General features: G+C 51.4%; 2 protein-coding genes across 2 annotated transcripts; both read left to right on the forward strand.

Moving 5' to 3' along the window:
* Nucleotides 1–1910: 1910 nt before the first annotated feature.
* aldh3b1 (aldehyde dehydrogenase 3 family, member B1) lies at nucleotides 1911–7949 on the forward strand. Its single transcript, XM_068749609.1, has 9 exons — nucleotides 1911–2072; nucleotides 2263–2373; nucleotides 2536–2656; nucleotides 2973–3058; nucleotides 3143–3224; nucleotides 3778–4170; nucleotides 4328–4494; nucleotides 4573–4672; nucleotides 7210–7949. The coding sequence occupies exons 1-9, from the start codon at nucleotides 1911–1913 to the stop codon at nucleotides 7395–7397; spliced, it is 1410 nt and encodes a 469-aa protein (XP_068605710.1). The 3' UTR covers nucleotides 7398–7949.
* A 2574-nt stretch (nucleotides 7950–10523) lies between these two features.
* coil (coilin p80) lies at nucleotides 10524–16373 on the forward strand. Its single transcript, XM_068750220.1, has 7 exons — nucleotides 10524–10774; nucleotides 11841–12816; nucleotides 12996–13085; nucleotides 14632–14679; nucleotides 14760–14829; nucleotides 15057–15145; nucleotides 15991–16373. The coding sequence occupies exons 1-7, from the start codon at nucleotides 10524–10526 to the stop codon at nucleotides 16036–16038; spliced, it is 1572 nt and encodes a 523-aa protein (XP_068606321.1). The 3' UTR covers nucleotides 16039–16373.
* Nucleotides 16374–16657: the final 284 nt, after the last annotated feature.

Raw genomic sequence — 16657 nt, forward strand, 5'->3', positions numbered from 1 at the left:
CTCTGAAGATGAAACGGTTAACTCGTTTGAATCAGATCTGGGGGGGGGGGGGGGTTAAAGAGTAAGTGGATAAATGGGGAAGGTGAACTGAGTTTTTAAATTCTTCTGGATCGTGTCCAGAATACATTCCTGATCCGGATCTGTCAGCGACATCCCGGTCTTGCCGGTAAACCGGTCGTTAACGACAGCCCACTATTCCACTGGTTTTTCTGGATGAGCGACAACCTCTCCGCCTCCCGCCGCCAGCAGCTCCGAAAGCCTGAGAAGCAGCGACGGCCGGAACCACCGCGCTTTCTGGACCCGGCAGCGACGCGACAGGTAGACTCCGCTCACCTGTCCGGTCCGTTCATGTCCGTTCTGTTGCCAGAAAGTAGGTCCCGCGGATGGACGGCAGCGTTAGCGATCATTAAGCTGTGACGTGTTGAAATGCGTGTTCGATATCCGGCATGCCGCAACTCTCAGAGCCCGCGCGACCACAGCAGAGGTTGCTTTCTGCCGCTGCGGGACGCATTCACCTGAGAGACATTCACCCGCGGGACGTTCACCTGAGAGACATTCACCCGCGGGACGTTCACCTGAGAGACATTCACCCGCGGGACGTTCACCTGAGAGACATTCACCCGCGGGACGTTCACCTGAGAGACATTCACCCGCGGAACACATTCACCTGCGGAACACATTCACGTGCGGAACACATTCACCTGCGGAACACATTCACGTGCGGAACACATTCACGTGCGGAACACATTCACGTGCGGGACATTCAACCGCAGGACGCATTCACCTGTGGGACATTCACCTGGGGGACGCATTCACGTGCGGGACATATTCACCTGCGGGATGCATTCACCTGCTGGACATTCGCCTGTGGGACGCATTCACCTGCGGGACATTCACCCACAGGACATATCCACCTGTGGGACATTCACCTGTGGGACATTCACCTGCGGGATGCATTCACCTGTGGGACATTCACCTGCGGGATGCATTCACCTGTGGGACATTCACCCGCGGGATGCATTCACCTGCGGGATGCATTCACCTGTGGGACATTCACCTGTGGGACATTCACCTGGGGGATGCATTCACCCGCGGGACCATCAGTGGGTTTGGATCAGTGACTGAAACACCCCGGAGGATCTTTTGCTTGTGTTGTTATTTTTGGGCAGTGCCAGAGCACATGGGCTGGTGAAGCTGGTGACGTCCATCGATGCAGGGTTCACATCTGGGTCCAAAGTCCATCTGTGATCAATACGTCTCAGTCATTTATCCAGGCTGCTCTAGCATAATCAACAGAAGTGGTACAATTTAAACATGAATGCGTATTCTAAATAGTGGAAGCCCTGCCCTCCTTGAACGGTTCTGACCCAACTACTGACTGAGAGGCTGGGAAAGGGTTAGGGTTAGCGGCGAAACCCGAAACCAAAGTGATTGGTGCAGGTCAGCTTCGACTTGTAACTGTTGAAGTGACGGATAAAAAGCCTTTTCTGCACCGCTGCTAGCACTGGGTCTCGGAGACGGGAGAAATAAACGAATGCTTTTAGATCAGCAGGGCGTGAAGGGAGCCAGAAGTCCGCCCAAGAGTGCTTTCAGATTGAGGTCCAGATTCTGAGGGTGTGTGGAACTCCTGGATTATTTATAGGATATGAGCAGGTGGAGGGCAGCCGCTGAAGAAGTTACAGAGACTCTCCCGAATAGAAAAGATATTAGGAATGGAGGTTACAGGAGAACAATGAGCGGTAGCATCCTTAAAGACGGGCGCGGCCAAACCTCCGTGCCACGGAGACTTTCTCGAGAAGCTGCGAGTTTCAGCTCGTGAGCGATGTCGAGATGTCATCGCCTCCAAGAGGAAGGAGGAATAATAACAGCCGAGACTTGGTTGATGTGTGCGTATGTGTGCAGGTGGAAGGATGGACGCCTACAGCGACGTTGTGGACAGGCTGCGGTCATCGTTTCGCTCGGGCGTGACCAAGCCAGAGGCCTTTCGTCAGAGTCAGCTGAAGAACGTCATGTCCATGCTGAAGGACAACGAGGAGCGGGTCATAGAGGCGATGCACAAAGACCTCGCCAAGGTACGGCGTTCTGAGTCACAGAGCATCAGCACACGCCGCACATCTGTCCGTAAACCAGCCAGGACAAAGCCACCAGCAAAGAAGAGAGGCTGATAAGGAACGGGTTCCATCATCAGTTTCATCTTGTCGTTTCCAGAACATAACACCAAGACCTTTCGATCCCATAATGCCTTTGTTTGTCCCACACCAGCCGAAGTTCGAGGCCGTCCTGTCTGAGTTCGAGATGGTGTTGAATGAGATCCATCACGCCAGCACCAACCTGTCGACCTGGATGAAGCCGGAGTACGTCTCTAAGAACATGGTAGGGTTAGGCGGTGGCGAGGGCGCGTTCATCCTGCGGCTGGTCCGTGGACCAGTGTGTACAAACTACACATGATGTTCTTTAGTAGTACTTCTGATCAGTCATTTGAAGTAGATTTGGTAGTTGCGTATAACACCTGCTGTGTTTTGATCTTTGTTCCAGGCCACTACGTTTGATGACTGCTTCGTAAGGAGGGAACCGTTGGGGGTGGTGTTAGTCATCGGCCCGTGGAACTATCCCATACAGCTCCTGCTCTTGCCAATGATCGGAGCCATCGCTGCAGGTATCGGCCACGCCCACGTGACAAAGCTCGCATCGCAAACGGAGAATATGAACTCTACAGCTAGTTCTCTTCCGCTTGTGATCATTAATCTGCGGCTCAGTTTTGAGGCTAGTTTTTAAAAACCCATTTGACTGCCTCAACATGGTCGTAGTGACTTGGATCTACCTTCACAGTAAGTCCAGCGTTCCGATCCGCTGCGATGTCACGGTCCCAGCCGGCCTATCAAAGCTGAGAGAGAACTCCCAGACTCCCTGAAAGGCGGTAGCATAGCTAGCATGAACCGTGTCTGTCTGAGTGACGTTGGCTTCTTAAACAGGAAACTGTGTGATAATCAAGCCTTCAGAGATCAGCGCCGCCACGGAGAGTCTGATGGCAGAGATTGTCCCCAAGTATTTGTCTCAGGTAAATGGAATGCTGACTTGACGATGAGCCGGCGCTCACCACGGTAGCGCCGAGCCTCCCATTGACACCAGACTGTTGTGACAGGACTGTTTTGCCGTCGTCTGCGGTGGACCAGAGGAGACCGCGGCCCTTTTAAAGAATCGCTTTGACCACATCTTTTTCACAGGTAAATCGCACACAGTGCAGATCGCTGCAAATCCGTCTTCACTTGTAGACCTCAGTGGATTGTCTTTTACGCTGGACTCTGGCAATAGGCATTTGATATTCACCAAGTACATGTACACATGGAAATATTCCAGCTTTAAGTCATGTAGATGCAGCTTAACAAGCAAACAAAGTAATCATACTTTGGATCTGTTCAATAAGCAGAGAGCACATACCTCCAGCAATGGCATTGTCAGTCGAACTGGGCAAACAGGAAATGGAATTCCTGCATTAAATACCCATCAGCACCCTGGTCACAGTGAGCCAAAGCTGCCTGCAACAGGCAGAATCCTGGAGCAGAGCCCTTATTCTTTAAGACTACTCTAAAGGAGGCTAGCAGCAGCTGCTACAACTACACAGAAGAAGAAGTAGAAGAAGAATACAGACATGATCAGTGACTTTCAAAACGCTGGCATCATTGGCTAGGTTTCAAATATTCTGCATCTTTGTCCAGACAACATAGACGTTGCTGTCCTGCTCACCAGAGGATGAACCCTCCCTGCTCTTTTTTCAAGGTTCTCAGACTGTAGGACGCAGGATCCTGCAGGCCGCCTCCGTCCACCTGACCCCAGTAACCTTGGAGCTGGGCGGTAAATGTCCATGCATGATATTTGGACAGGTGAACATCGCAGCGGCGGCTCGCCGCTTGATGTGGGCAAAATTCTTTAATGCTGGTCAGAGCTGCGTGGCGCCAGACTACTTGCTGTGTACGGCCGCCACCCGGGACACGATGCTTCCTGAACTTTCTAAGGTGCTGGAACAGTTCTACACCAAAGATCCTCAGACCTGCCCTGACTTCTGCCACATTGTGTCTCAAAGACACTGGACAAGACTGATGGAATTACTCAAGAATTCCAGTGGCAAGGTTGTGGTGGGAGGAGAAGGCTGCCTTGAGGACAAATACATCGGTGAGTCGAGTGGCTTCTTGTTGGTCTGACTTGCATGGTCTGACTCTCAGGCTTGAAAGACTTCATTACTGACCATGACATGTCATAGGACCTGTAGTTTCAGTGCTCTTCTTCTTCTGCAGAAATGTAAGACTTTGTGTCGTCGTGCTTTCCACAGCCCCCACGGTGCTGGTGGACGTGAGTGAAAATGACGCTCTAATGCAGGAGGAGATTTTCGGCCCCATCCTGCCCATCCTAACCGTGGAGTCTCTGGAGGAAGCCATCGAGTTTGTGAATAGACGAGAGAAGCCGCTGGCCGTCTACACTTTCTCCAACGATTCATCTGTGAGGACAGTCAATCGGCAGCGATGCCTGCAGGTTGATCTTCTTCTGTGGTTTTTACATGCTCCTTTCCTTTTGAAGGTGGTGAACACCGTCTTGGAGAAGACCAGCAGTGGTGGGTTCTGCTCTAATGACGGGATCGTCCAAATGACCTTGCCTTCGTTGCCCTTTGGAGGTGTAGGTAGGTGTGAAACCAGACACACAAGATCAATTTCATGAGACTTTGATTTTCTTTCTTACTTCTGTCAGGAGTGTCATGTTTTCACTCATTTTTGTTGGGTGGTCTTTTTATTAGTTAATATTTTTGCTTTGGGACATCGTTGGGTAGTGGAAAGAATCCTTTGGGGATCTCATCAATCCCGTTACCATGTCTTCCATAACGGAAGCACAGGCAGAGCTCTCAGAGGTGGACTCATACATCACCGGGGTGGTTGTCTAGCTCCTGGGTGGCAGGGCACTGGGGGTGGATGAGATTTACTCTTTAGTCTCTAGATGTGCAGGGACTGTCTTGGTTGACACGTTTATGTAACACCGCATGGTGGTCGGGGACAGAGTCTCTGCACTGACCGACTGGGGTGGTGGTTCCCCTTTTCAAGAACGGGGACCAGAGGGTGTGCTCAAATTACGGGGGGTTCATGCTCCTCAGCCTCCCGGGGAAAGTCTATTCCAGGGTGCTGGAGAGGAGAATCACACCGATAGTCGAACCTCGGATGCAGGAGGAACGATGTGTTTTTAGTCCTGGTTGTGGAACACTGGACCAACTTTACACTGTCCATTGGGTGCTTGAGGGTCCGCGGAAGTTCGCCAAACCAGTTCACATGTGATTTGTGGATCTGGAGAAGGCGTTTGACCACGCCCCTTGTAGTATCTTGTGGGTGGTGCTTCGGGAGTATGGGGGCCCTTTGCTGAGGGCTGTCCGGCCCTGTGCAATCAAAGTAGGAGCTTGGTTCAAACCTGTTCCCGTTGCATGATGGACTCCGGCAGGGCGTCCCTTTATCATCGGTCCTGTTCATAATCTTTCTGGACAGGATTCCGAGGTGCAGCCAGGGGCCGGTTTGGGGACCACAGAGTTTCATCTCTGCTTTATGCAGACAATGTTGTTCTGTTGGCTTCTTCAAGCCTCAACCTCCAGTGTGTACTGGGGCGGTTTGCTGCTGAGTCTGAAGCTAGTGGGATGAAGATCGGCTCCTCCAAATCCAAGGCCATGGTTTACCCACTCTGGGTCGATGGGGAGTCTTTGCTCCAAGTGGAGGAGTTCAGGTATCTCGGGTTCTTGTTCAGCAGTGAGGGAAGGATGGAGCGTGAGCTTGACAGACGGATCGGTGCAGCAGCTGCAGTGATGCAGTCGTCGTATCGGTCCGTCGTGGTGAAGAAGGAGCTGAGATGAAAGGCGAAGCTCCCGATTTACCGGTCAAGCTACGTTCCTACTCTCACCTCTGGTCATGAGCTTTAGGTCAGGACCGGAAGGACAAGATCCCGGATTCAAGCGGTTAAAATGAGTTTCCTCCTCAGGGTGGCTGGACGCACCCTGAGACAAGCTCAGGACCAGGGAGGAACTCAAAGTAGTGCCGCTGCTCCTCCACATCCAGAGGAGTCAGTTGAGGTGGCTGGGGCATCTATTTAGGATGCCTCCTGGGCGCCTCCCTGGGGAGGTGTTCCCTGCATGTCCCACTGGAAGGAGGCCTCGGGGAAGACCTAGGACACGCTGGAGAGACTATGTTTCCCAGCTGGCCCGGGAACGCCTCGGGATCCCCCTGGAAGAGCTGGAGGAGGTGGCTGGGGACAGGGAAGTCTGGAAATCCCTCCTGAGACTGTTGCCCCCAGGACCTGGCCCCGGGTAAGTGGTGGAAGATGGATGGATGGATGGATGGGTGGGCAGAGAGCAGGGAATGATTCTGGAAATCTAACCAGAAGCTTGTTTGACCTCGGATGAATGTTCTCTCCTGATGATTGTTACAACCGGCCTAGGGGAACCGAGACCGCCATACGCCAGAGATGCAGCCGAGGTGAACTCCGCCTCTCGCCCGCAGCAAGCTGAAACAGACTCCGGAAACTTGCCTGACCCATTAAAGCCAAAAAAGTGGAAGAGTGTTTTTAGACCCATTTGGCAAGTCAGGGGTGGCTTTCAGAACTGCGCTGCCCAGTCGCCTTGCACCGCTGCACTCTGCTGGTTAGAGATTGAACTGACTGTGATTGTTTAGAGCGCCTGAGACTGAGATTGTGTTGCTTGTTAGTATTGTGTGTTGTATTGTGACATTGCTGCACATGGTAAGAAGCAGCATGGTGTGACTGCCGAGTCGTACAGCGTCCCATGTAAGCCCCCCCAGAACAAACGCTAATGGCTGGGGCCGTAACAGTGACCTTCGAACTCTGTCTATTATGATGTCATATTTGCTCCGGGATGCTTCCCGTCATTTTTCATGATCTCAGAGGGCTGAGTGGAATCAAGTAGTTTGAATTGAAGTGAAAGAAGGAAAGTTGTATGTCCGGATACTATTTGGCTTTTACCCCCTGAGGCATTGCTAAAACCGTTGGGTGCAGGTCAATCGCTCTTCATGCAGGCCTGCACTGACGACTGCTGCTTGTCTCTCCTCCCTCTTCTGCACACTGATCACAATGTAAAGATGTTCCTTCCGTGGTTTGTAAAGCAAAATCACGCAGCTGAGTGGACGCTGCCTGGACTCAGGGGTTGGCCTCTGATTTCTGCTCCTGTCCCAGGGGCCAGTGGTTTCGGCAACTATCACGGCCGCTGGAGCTTCGACACGTTCAGCCACCGGAAGGCCTGCATGCTGCGAGGCTGGGCGCTGGAGCGGCTCAACGGCCTGCGGTACCCGCCGTACTCGGAGGATAAGCTGTACTGGCTGCGCTGGACCGCCTCCCCAAAGACCAGCTGCTCTCTCATGTGATGGCCGGACGGGAGTGTCCGCGGGGGGGGGGGGGGACGTCCTGCCCCGGTGGACCGAGGTGATGCTTTTGACGTTATCCGATGGTCAGCAGCTCAAGGAACGCACACGGTGGTTTGGGCTGGCTGGCGCTTCGACTTCGGCTCAGACAGCGATTTTACAACATAGAGCGAGTCTCATGAATACGAGTTAAGGATTAAAGCCTTTTACATAGTGGAGCTTTTAATACTGTGTACATATTTGGACGATTGGGAATTGACGTAAAAGTAAGCTAATATTTGTATTCATCGGTAAGGAAGCGTATACTTCATCATGGAGCGCCCAAAGCGTTGGGGTTTGTTACAACGCTTGTTCCTATGCATCACATACATCCAGCCTCACAGGGTGATTGTATTCCTGCAGTCTGCTCATCATTGCTTCAACTCTCTGTAAGTCTTCTGTAGTGTTTAGATGAACTGATTATTTTCCCTTTGGAGTCGTGGGGTTCACATTTATTGTGTATATTTTCATTCCATGAAAATCTATAAATAAATCTGAAAATGTGTTTTAAATTTGTTCAAATCCGTTTTTTTCCAGTTTTTTTCATGTTCGAGTCCTGTGTTCATTTACAAATATAAAATGTGTGTATTGAAACTCTGTTTGGAACCAAAAGAAAAAAAACACCTCAACATTCACAGGCAACAGGCCTCGTGTCCGTTAACGTTCAGGTAACAGTCCGGTGATCGGTTGACCCTCGTGTGACACCTGAACAGGGAAACCTGCCCTACAATCTGGACCACTGCTGTAATCTGATTTGGGTTCAGTAAGTATTTTACGGGCTCACATAATGTGTTGATCTCACATCGAGAACTTTAGATTTATATCATTGATTCCTCATTTAGGGAACTAAGTTTGACACAGAAGTACAAAGACGAGCTGCATAAAATGTTCTGAAAGAAAATCAAATCAAAAGCCTCCCGAGCGCTGACTCCCCCCTTGTTAACCAATAGTACCGCTGAATCGGTCAACCGTCTTGTCTTTTATTTTATGAAGGCTCCGTGTTTCTCTCAGGTGAAAATGTAAAGTTAAAGAAGAGGATTAGTATTCCAAGTAAAAAACTGCATTGCACAAGTAACACATTTACGAAAAAAGAAAAAACACATTGAATTAACGTTGGGGTCGAGGGAGGGAGGGTTAGGGTTGAGGGAGGGAGGGTTAGGGTCGAGGGAGGGAGGGCGGGTTAGGGTCGAGGGAAGGCGGGTTAGGGTTGGGGTCGAGGGAGGGAGGGCGGGTTAGGGTTGGGGTCGAGGGAGGGCGGGTTAGGGTCGAGGGTAGGCGGGTTAGGGTTGAGGGAGGAAGGGCGGGTTAGGGTTGGGGTCGAGGGAAGCCTAGAATTTGTGGAGGAGGTGGGTGAGAGGAGGACTAGTTATGATAGCTAACCGCTCTCACCCCCTCCCACACACACTCTCTGCATCCATTCATCAGCGACAGGATGTTACACCCAAGGTGTGTGAAGGACCGGTTCTGCAGGTCAATCCTTCCTGCTGCTCGACTCCACAACAAAACCTGCTCTTCATCAATGGGGGAAGTGATTGAGTCCCCCCCCCAGAAGAACCTGCTCCACAAACCAGAGCAGTGCAGATCGCTGCATGCTGATCAGTGTGTGTGTGTGTGTGATGTCTCTGTGTGTGATTCCCGCTCAGACTGGAAGCAAGCTGTATTAGGGAGCGATGAGGTGGCGGATGGAGGCCAGTTATCTGACACGAGAACGGATAACAGTGACGACATCAGAACTGAACCGGACCTGCTTTTGAGTCGAAGCCACTTCAGCGGACGTTTTCTTTTTTTTTTTGAAGTGATGAAGTGTTTAATGATCTCATAGACAGGATTACGTTGCTGCCTCCACTTTATTTTACATTTTTTATTTATAGCAGTACAACCTTTGGCTCTTCACTGCCCTCTAGTGGATGTGTCTGCAGCAACATAAAGACTCATGAAGGTATGGGACCATTAACATACTTATAATTCACTTAACATTTATTCATCTTAATGTATTTCAACATTTATTTGTTTTCTCACAAACCTGCTCCCATGCACGGCTGCAGACGGAGTCTTCCACGGAAAACCTGGAAAACCTGGAAAACCTGGAAAACCTTCACGCTCAGTCCCTCTGGCTGGGAGCGGAGTAGGAATACTGCTGCCACTCCTGATTTCACTTCACCAACCCGATACCGAAGCTCAGCTGTGAGGGGAGGAAACTTTGACTAAATGTTGGTGGATTGTTGTCCTCCCCGCAGCATCAGGGTCCAGCTGTTGGACCGGACGAGCAGAACCGAGCCAATGATCGGACATGGTGGACAGCGCAGCACCAAATGAGGAAGCTGAAGAGGAGGAAGGGGGAAAGAACAAAATGTGAAGGGAGAAAGTTCACAGTAGCTCCCTTTATTCTGTAGTTTACGTTTATGGCTCGAGCTTCTGGACCAAACACCGAGAACTGATGCAGGTTGGAGGTTCAATGACATAAACTGAGGACATGGAGGCATCAAGGGGAGGAAGAGACGCAGTCCAAGACACGCAGATTGTGTCCTGAGCAGGCAAAAACCAAAAAGCAGGAGAGCCGATGATGATGAGAAGGCGTGAAGGCTAACCGATGAAGGCGTGTGTGTATAAACGGTCCTGGCGTGTCTCCATCACTGACACGCTCTCTCTCACGGGGAACGTTGGGGACATCACAGGATCATAACGAAACTGGACTGGAGTCCAGAATGTTCTCCAGAGCAGAGAAGCGGTTCCTGTTTCTGTTTCTAGGACTTTGCTCCTGAAACACGCGGCCGGCCTGGAGTCCCGACTGATCTTTCATTATTCGGTGTGCTTTTAACTTCATTTGGATAGTTACCGTGTCTTTGTATTTTACATTTCTGCACTAATGCGAATGTTTTGTATAAGATCTTTTCAGTGAGTTTGTGCTGGTGAGTTTTGTTAATAAAGTAAAAAAAAAAAAAAACATTTCTGCACTAGTGATAATCTCAATGACGGTACTACTTCCGGGGCAAGCGGATGCGAGGCGTGCGTAACTTCCGGGTCTGCATGCGGCTGCTGCTCTCTCGTTCCGGGTCATTCCTCCGTGGTTCGTGTTTCTCCGGTGCTCACATGGACGCGCGCGGTAACGGCGTCATCCGCGTGCGGCTGAACTTCGACTACCCTCCGCCGGCCGCCGTCGGCTGCCGCATGTGCTGGCTCCTCGTCAACATGAACACGTGCCGCGTGGTGGCGGATCTGGAGAGCGTCATCAGAGACAGGTTCGAGATCAGCCGCAGGAGCATCATCAGCCTGTTCGTGGACGACTTCTACCTGCCGCACACGGAGAGCGTCCACGTGGTTCGGGACAACGACAGCGTCAGGTGTGCAGGGCGTCGTGACGCGTGGCGGTAGGGGGGGGCGGAGCGTTACGCGCGTTACGCGCGTTCCATTGATGATGGGGATCTGCTCGATGAAATAAGTCTGATGTAGGTTTGAGCTTCGTAGTAGAGCTCGGGACAGAAACACCTGCTGCTCCATTAGGGTGCTTTCACACTGCGCCAAGAGGATTCGGTTCCTTTGGTGCAGTGTGAAAGCACCCTTAGGTGCACTCTGATCTGATTTGTTATTCTCTTTGATGTGCACCACATTTTCTGAAACATTCGTTCTAGGGATGTCCCGATCAGGTTCCGTTGAGTCGTTTGATTTTGAACCGATACGATCCGGTTTTATCCTGTTCGTCTTATTTCAATGTTTAACTCTTAAACAGAGCGGTTAGGGTTAAAATACTTTGTTCACTTTGGACTTGGGCTAGTGCAGCAGGAAATATTACATACGAATATTTAAATGACCAGCAGCTCCATCGCCAGGTGACTGGCTTCAAGCTGCTTCCTGTTTAGCGTCACAGGAAGTGATGTCACGCAGCACGGGAGCTAACGTCTGATTCCGATCGAGTCTGCAAGCACGCGATTGGGCCCGATTTCCGATCACGAGATCGGGACGTCCCTATTTTATCATTCACCTTCACAACCGTTTATCTGAAACGCCGGGTCACGGGTGTTGCTGCAGCCTATCCCAGCTGAGTACAGGCCAGAGGCGGGGTACACCCTGGACAAGCCGCCAGTTCCTCGCAGGGCCTTAATCCTGAAGGTGAACTTCAGCACTGGACAGCTCCATAGCTAGCCGGCTACATGTGGAGCTGTCCAGTGCTGATCCTGAAGGTGCCGTCTTTTCCAAGGCATTGACTCGGGGAATGTTCTTTATCTTGCCCATTTTACATTAAATGACATTACATTTAGTTACATTTTTTACAGTGTTACGGTTTACATTTGGCCTTTGGAGGGCAAACATAATGCTAATGTGGCCCTCGGAGAAAATGACTTTGACACCCCTGCTCTAGATGCTCCTGCGATGCTGCTGCGATGCTCAGTCTCGTTCTAATTTCCCCAGCGTGAAGGTGGAATATCTGCCTCGGATGACCGAAACCAGCTGCGTCGAAAACCACGGAAAGAGACCGAGATCCAACAAAGAGGAAGAGACGTGTGAAAATGAAGTGGGTGTGGAATGGAAGAAAAAGAAGAGGAAAAAGAGGCGCGGGGAGAGCCTGGAAAGAATCGACCGTCCAACTTTGGGTGATCAGAAGAGGAAGGAGACGCAAGGAAAGACGGAGAAGAGAAAGAAAAGACGAAAAGACTCCGCTGTCGCTGCCGGGGCGGTTGCATCGAGTCCAGTCAGCCCAGTGACGGAAGAGCAGCCAGTTAAACGCAGGAGGAAGCCCCCAGTGGCGCAGGAAGTCTTGCCCCCAGTGGCGCAGGAAGTCTTGCCCCCAGTGGCGCAGGAAGTCTCGCCCCCAGTGGCGCAGGAAGTCTCTTCTGATTCCAGCAGCAGCAGTGACGAGAATGAAGCGGCTGCAAAGAGGCCGGCAGCCAAGACTCCCTCCTCCACTCCTGCTTCTTCCAACAAGGTCACACCACACCCCCCTTCATCATCATCCTCCTCTTCCTCCTCCTCCTCCTCCTCCACGAAACTCTCGTCACAAAACAAAGTGGTGAGAACTACGACTCCCAAAGGGAAAGCACGTGGTAAGCGGGCTCCCCCAGCCCTGCAGCCCACAAACTGTGACCAGGAACAGGCTGCCAGCCCAGCAGCGCCCCCTCCTGGTGAGACCACAAAACCCGGGAGCCCAAGCAGCGAAGAGGAGATCAAACTGGTCATCCGGCGTCCAGCGCACCAGCCGGGCCGCGGCGGAGGGAGTCCGTTGCCGTGGAGAGGTCACGGCCGAGGGACGAGCCGTGGCCGTGGCCGTGGAGAGGGGGGGCGGCCTGAAGGCAGAGGGGGCAACTCTGCGTTCCGCTGTAACGGAGGCGGAGCCAAGGAGCCGTCCTACTCTACTGATTCGCTGAGCAACATGTCAACGGTCCTCCAGGTCAGCCTGTGAAATCTTTGTTTCAAGTTGCAGCTGAATGCTGATGTCATCGTGAGGATTGTGCTCTGTCCTGATTGGACATTTGCTGTTGGGGGGGGGGGGGGGGGGGGTGTTAAGGGACGAGTTGTTGGTGATGTCATCTGGTCGTGAAAACCGAATTGTCTTGCGTTTGTCTGTAGAGAGGAGCGGGAGGCGCTTCCGAGCGGGACTACAGCTCGCTGCCGCTGCTCGCTGCCCCCCCCCAGGTGGGCCAGAGGATTGCTTTCAAGGTGAGCCTCCTCTCTTCTCATTGGCTGCAGTGTGTCTGCATCCCAGATAAACCAGGGCCGTCACCCAGGCGCCGTTTGGCTGTCTGGGGGGGGGGGGGGGGGGGGGGTATGCAACAATCATAACAGGAAGTGGTTTCATTTGCTGCGGTTTAAAGCGTCCCAGTGGTTCGTCAAACCTGTTCCTTGGACTCCGGCAGGGCGTCCCTTTATCACCTGTTCCGTTCATAATCTTTATGGACAGGGGGTCTGGTGTGGGGAACGCATCCTGTTGGCTTCCTCAAGCCTGGACCTCCAGCGTGTACCGGGACGGGCTGCAGCCGAGTGGGAAGCGAGTGGGAGGAGGAATTCAATTCAACTCAGTTTTATTGATATAGCGCCAGATCACAACAGGAAGTCGTCTCAGGACACTTTACAGGAGTAGCAGGGAAAGACGGACCCCAACTTGACCCACAAGAGCAAGAACTTTGGAGGCAAGCAGAGACTTCCCTTTAACAGGCAGAAACCCTGGACAGAACCTGAGGCTCATAGTAGAGCGAGGAGCTCAGTGTGTCATAGGAGGTAATGCCACCAGTGCTGGCCTATGACAGCATATTGATTATTGTATTGATTAACTATAAGCTCTGTTAAAAAGGAAAGTCTTTAGTCTACATAGAGACGGTGTCTGTCTCACGAACCGAAACAGGAAGCTGATTCAACAATAAAGGAGCTTGATAACTGAAAGCTCCACCCCCCTGGTTGCTTTTGGACATTTTTGGAAACAAGAGCAGGCATGAAGGGAAAGGTCTACATGACGGTGGTGAGGACAGACATGATGGACGGCTGAGAGACAGTGGTGGGGACAACCATGATGGACGGCTTAGAGACAGTGGTGAGGACAGACATGATGGACGGCTGAGAGACAGTGGTGAGGACAACCATGATGGACGGCTTAGAGACAGTGGTGAGGACAGCCATGATGGACGGCTGAGAGACAGTGGTGAGGACAGCCATGATGGACGGCTGAGAGACAGTGGTGAGGACAGCCATGATGGACGGCTGAGAGACAGTGGTGAGGACAGCCATGATGGACGGCTTAAAGACAGTGGTGAGGACAGCCATGATGGACGGCTTAGAGACAGTGGTGAGGACAGCCATGATGGACGGCTTAGAGACAGTGTCTCTGAGCTAAAGACAGGAGGCGGAGCTAGAAGTGGTGGAGATGAAGATGCTGAGGTTCTCCTTGGGAGGGACCAGGTTGGACAGGATTAGAAATGAGACAATAAGAGGGACAGTGAAGGTTAGATGTTTTGGAGACAAGGTCAGAGAGACGAGCATTTTACTCTCTATAAAGGTTGAGGCTCCAAGTTCGCCGGTTTCTTTCTTCTGCTTCAGCAGCTCGGCCTCATGGCGCCCTGAGGGCCCCTCCCTGGCTGGCGTGCGGCCGATGGCTCGCGGACTTAGATCTGCATTCTCGTTATCTTGCTGTCCAACCCGCCGACATTGAGGACGAGCATCGACTCGCCTGTTTGGGCGCGGCTTCCTCACCCCGGCCTTTTTGCGTTCACAGCTGCTGGAGCTGACGGAGAACTACTCGCCCGAGGTGTCGCACTACAAGGTGAGTGGATCGACTGATCCCAGACCTGTCGGCGGCCGGGGGGGCTCTGCGCTGAACCGCGCTGTCGTTGTCCGCTTTAGGAAGGACGCATCGTGAGGGCCGATCCCGTCACCGGACAGGTTGAACTGGAGGTGCAGTCGGCCCCCCGGGGTAAGGACCATTTCACCTGACCCCGTCTCCGGGCTCGCATTCGCAGTCGGCCATTTTAGCTTCTGAAACGAGGCTAGAGATTTCTGTTTAGCGTGCGTCGTTGTCACTGTTAGCGGTGTCGTAGGCTGCCACAGTAAAACCCGTCCTCAGAAATCACAACAGCGCCCCCAGCCCTTTGAGGCTGGACTCGCTGGTGACTCGCTGGTGACTCGCTGCTTCTCCATCAGCTCCTGCAGAGCCTGGCAAGTTTGACCTGGTCTATCAGAACGCCGACGGGTCCGAGACGGTGGAGTATGCAGTGACCCGGGGCTCGCTGGTAAGCCTTAGCATGTAGCTGCTACTTCAGCGACGGTGTCGCCGCGTAGGGGGCTGGAACCCGACAGGAATGGAAGATGATCACGCTGCGCGAGTTCATCTTGTGCTTCCTGGATTAGGTGATTTGGCCAATCGTTGAGTTGTAAGACGGCTCGTGTTCTAAAGTAAGGCAGGTAAAGTAGTGATGTGGAAAAACTGATGTGTTGAAAGCACAACTACTACTAATATGACCCCCCCCCCCCCCCCCCCCCCCCCAAACAAAACCCACTTTTAATTGACACTGCAAATACAAAACAACTACGGTTGTCTTTTGGAGAGAAAGATCTTTATCGTGTAAACCGATGCTCCAAAGTACCACCAGTGGACCTTTAATGCAGCATTTCTACATCTATTACTATTAAAGAAGGATGTCAACATTTCATTGATTTATGTAAATACATTACACAATGGACGGGAGCCTTTCCTGTATGGATTGGGCACGTTAACAAGTGAACCTGGCTCTGCCCCGAAGGTGGCACCAAGGATCGGGTTCAATCTGCCGCTCGGGACGCCCTCCTGCAGTACCTGTAATCCGGGATTAATCTGTACTCCTCCGCTCACCGGAGCTGCTTCTGATGGAAATCTCCCTGCATAGCAACACATTTCTCACCGTGCTCTCGCCTTGGATCATTCCGTAGTTTGTTTTAAAATATTATCATCAACTATCGACTAATTATTCAATTAAACGGGAAATGTGGGGCACAAAAACAAATTCCCTTTGTGTGTCGTCACGTAAGATTCGCGCTGACGTAGTTTTAATCTCGGCTGAAGCGGAGTAACGGGAACGTTTTCACTTCCCTGCTGCAGGTGACGGAACGATGGGACTCCCTGCTGGAACCGAGGCTGATCCTGTAAATCCACAGCGGGGACCTTGAACTTGGGACCAGCTTCGTAAAATTTGGATTCGCGTTGACGTGTACTTTATATTGGAATACTCCGACGTGGACTCAAAGTTTCACTGTGATCATCTTAATGGTTTATTTTATTCTCTTTAAGTAGATTACTTCACACAGAAATATTACTGCATCGCCGAGGTCGGGCACTAGTTTTGACAAATGGTACCATTTAAATTGGGGTTACATTTGAATCCCATTTTTTAAATTTGTGGGAGAAATAAACGATTATTTCCAGCACTCCAGGAAAAAGTGGTTTTCTGATTTGTGCAGAGTGTAACTAAAATAAACGTGTTTTTTGAGTAAAGCACTGAACCCTGTTTTTACTGTAGGTTAGATCTCACATGTAATCGTCTTGTTCTATGGAAGTTCATTTCTGCCAATAAAATCAAAACATTTTTGAATGTCGACGCGCACGAAACATAAAATAGCTAAAAGAATGATTAAAGTATGGATTTTAAAATATAATCAAACAGAATGAGTATTCCTAGTTAATATTAATCAGATCGGCTGTAGTACATAAACATTTTAATTTAGCTGCTGCACATATGAAATAGTGCAAGAGACAGCGCATGTGTTTC

Source organism: Brachionichthys hirsutus, chromosome 16, assembly GCF_040956055.1.
Source record: "Brachionichthys hirsutus isolate HB-005 chromosome 16, CSIRO-AGI_Bhir_v1, whole genome shotgun sequence".
In the NCBI taxonomy this organism is placed as follows: Eukaryota; Metazoa; Chordata; class Actinopteri; order Lophiiformes; family Brachionichthyidae; genus Brachionichthys; species Brachionichthys hirsutus.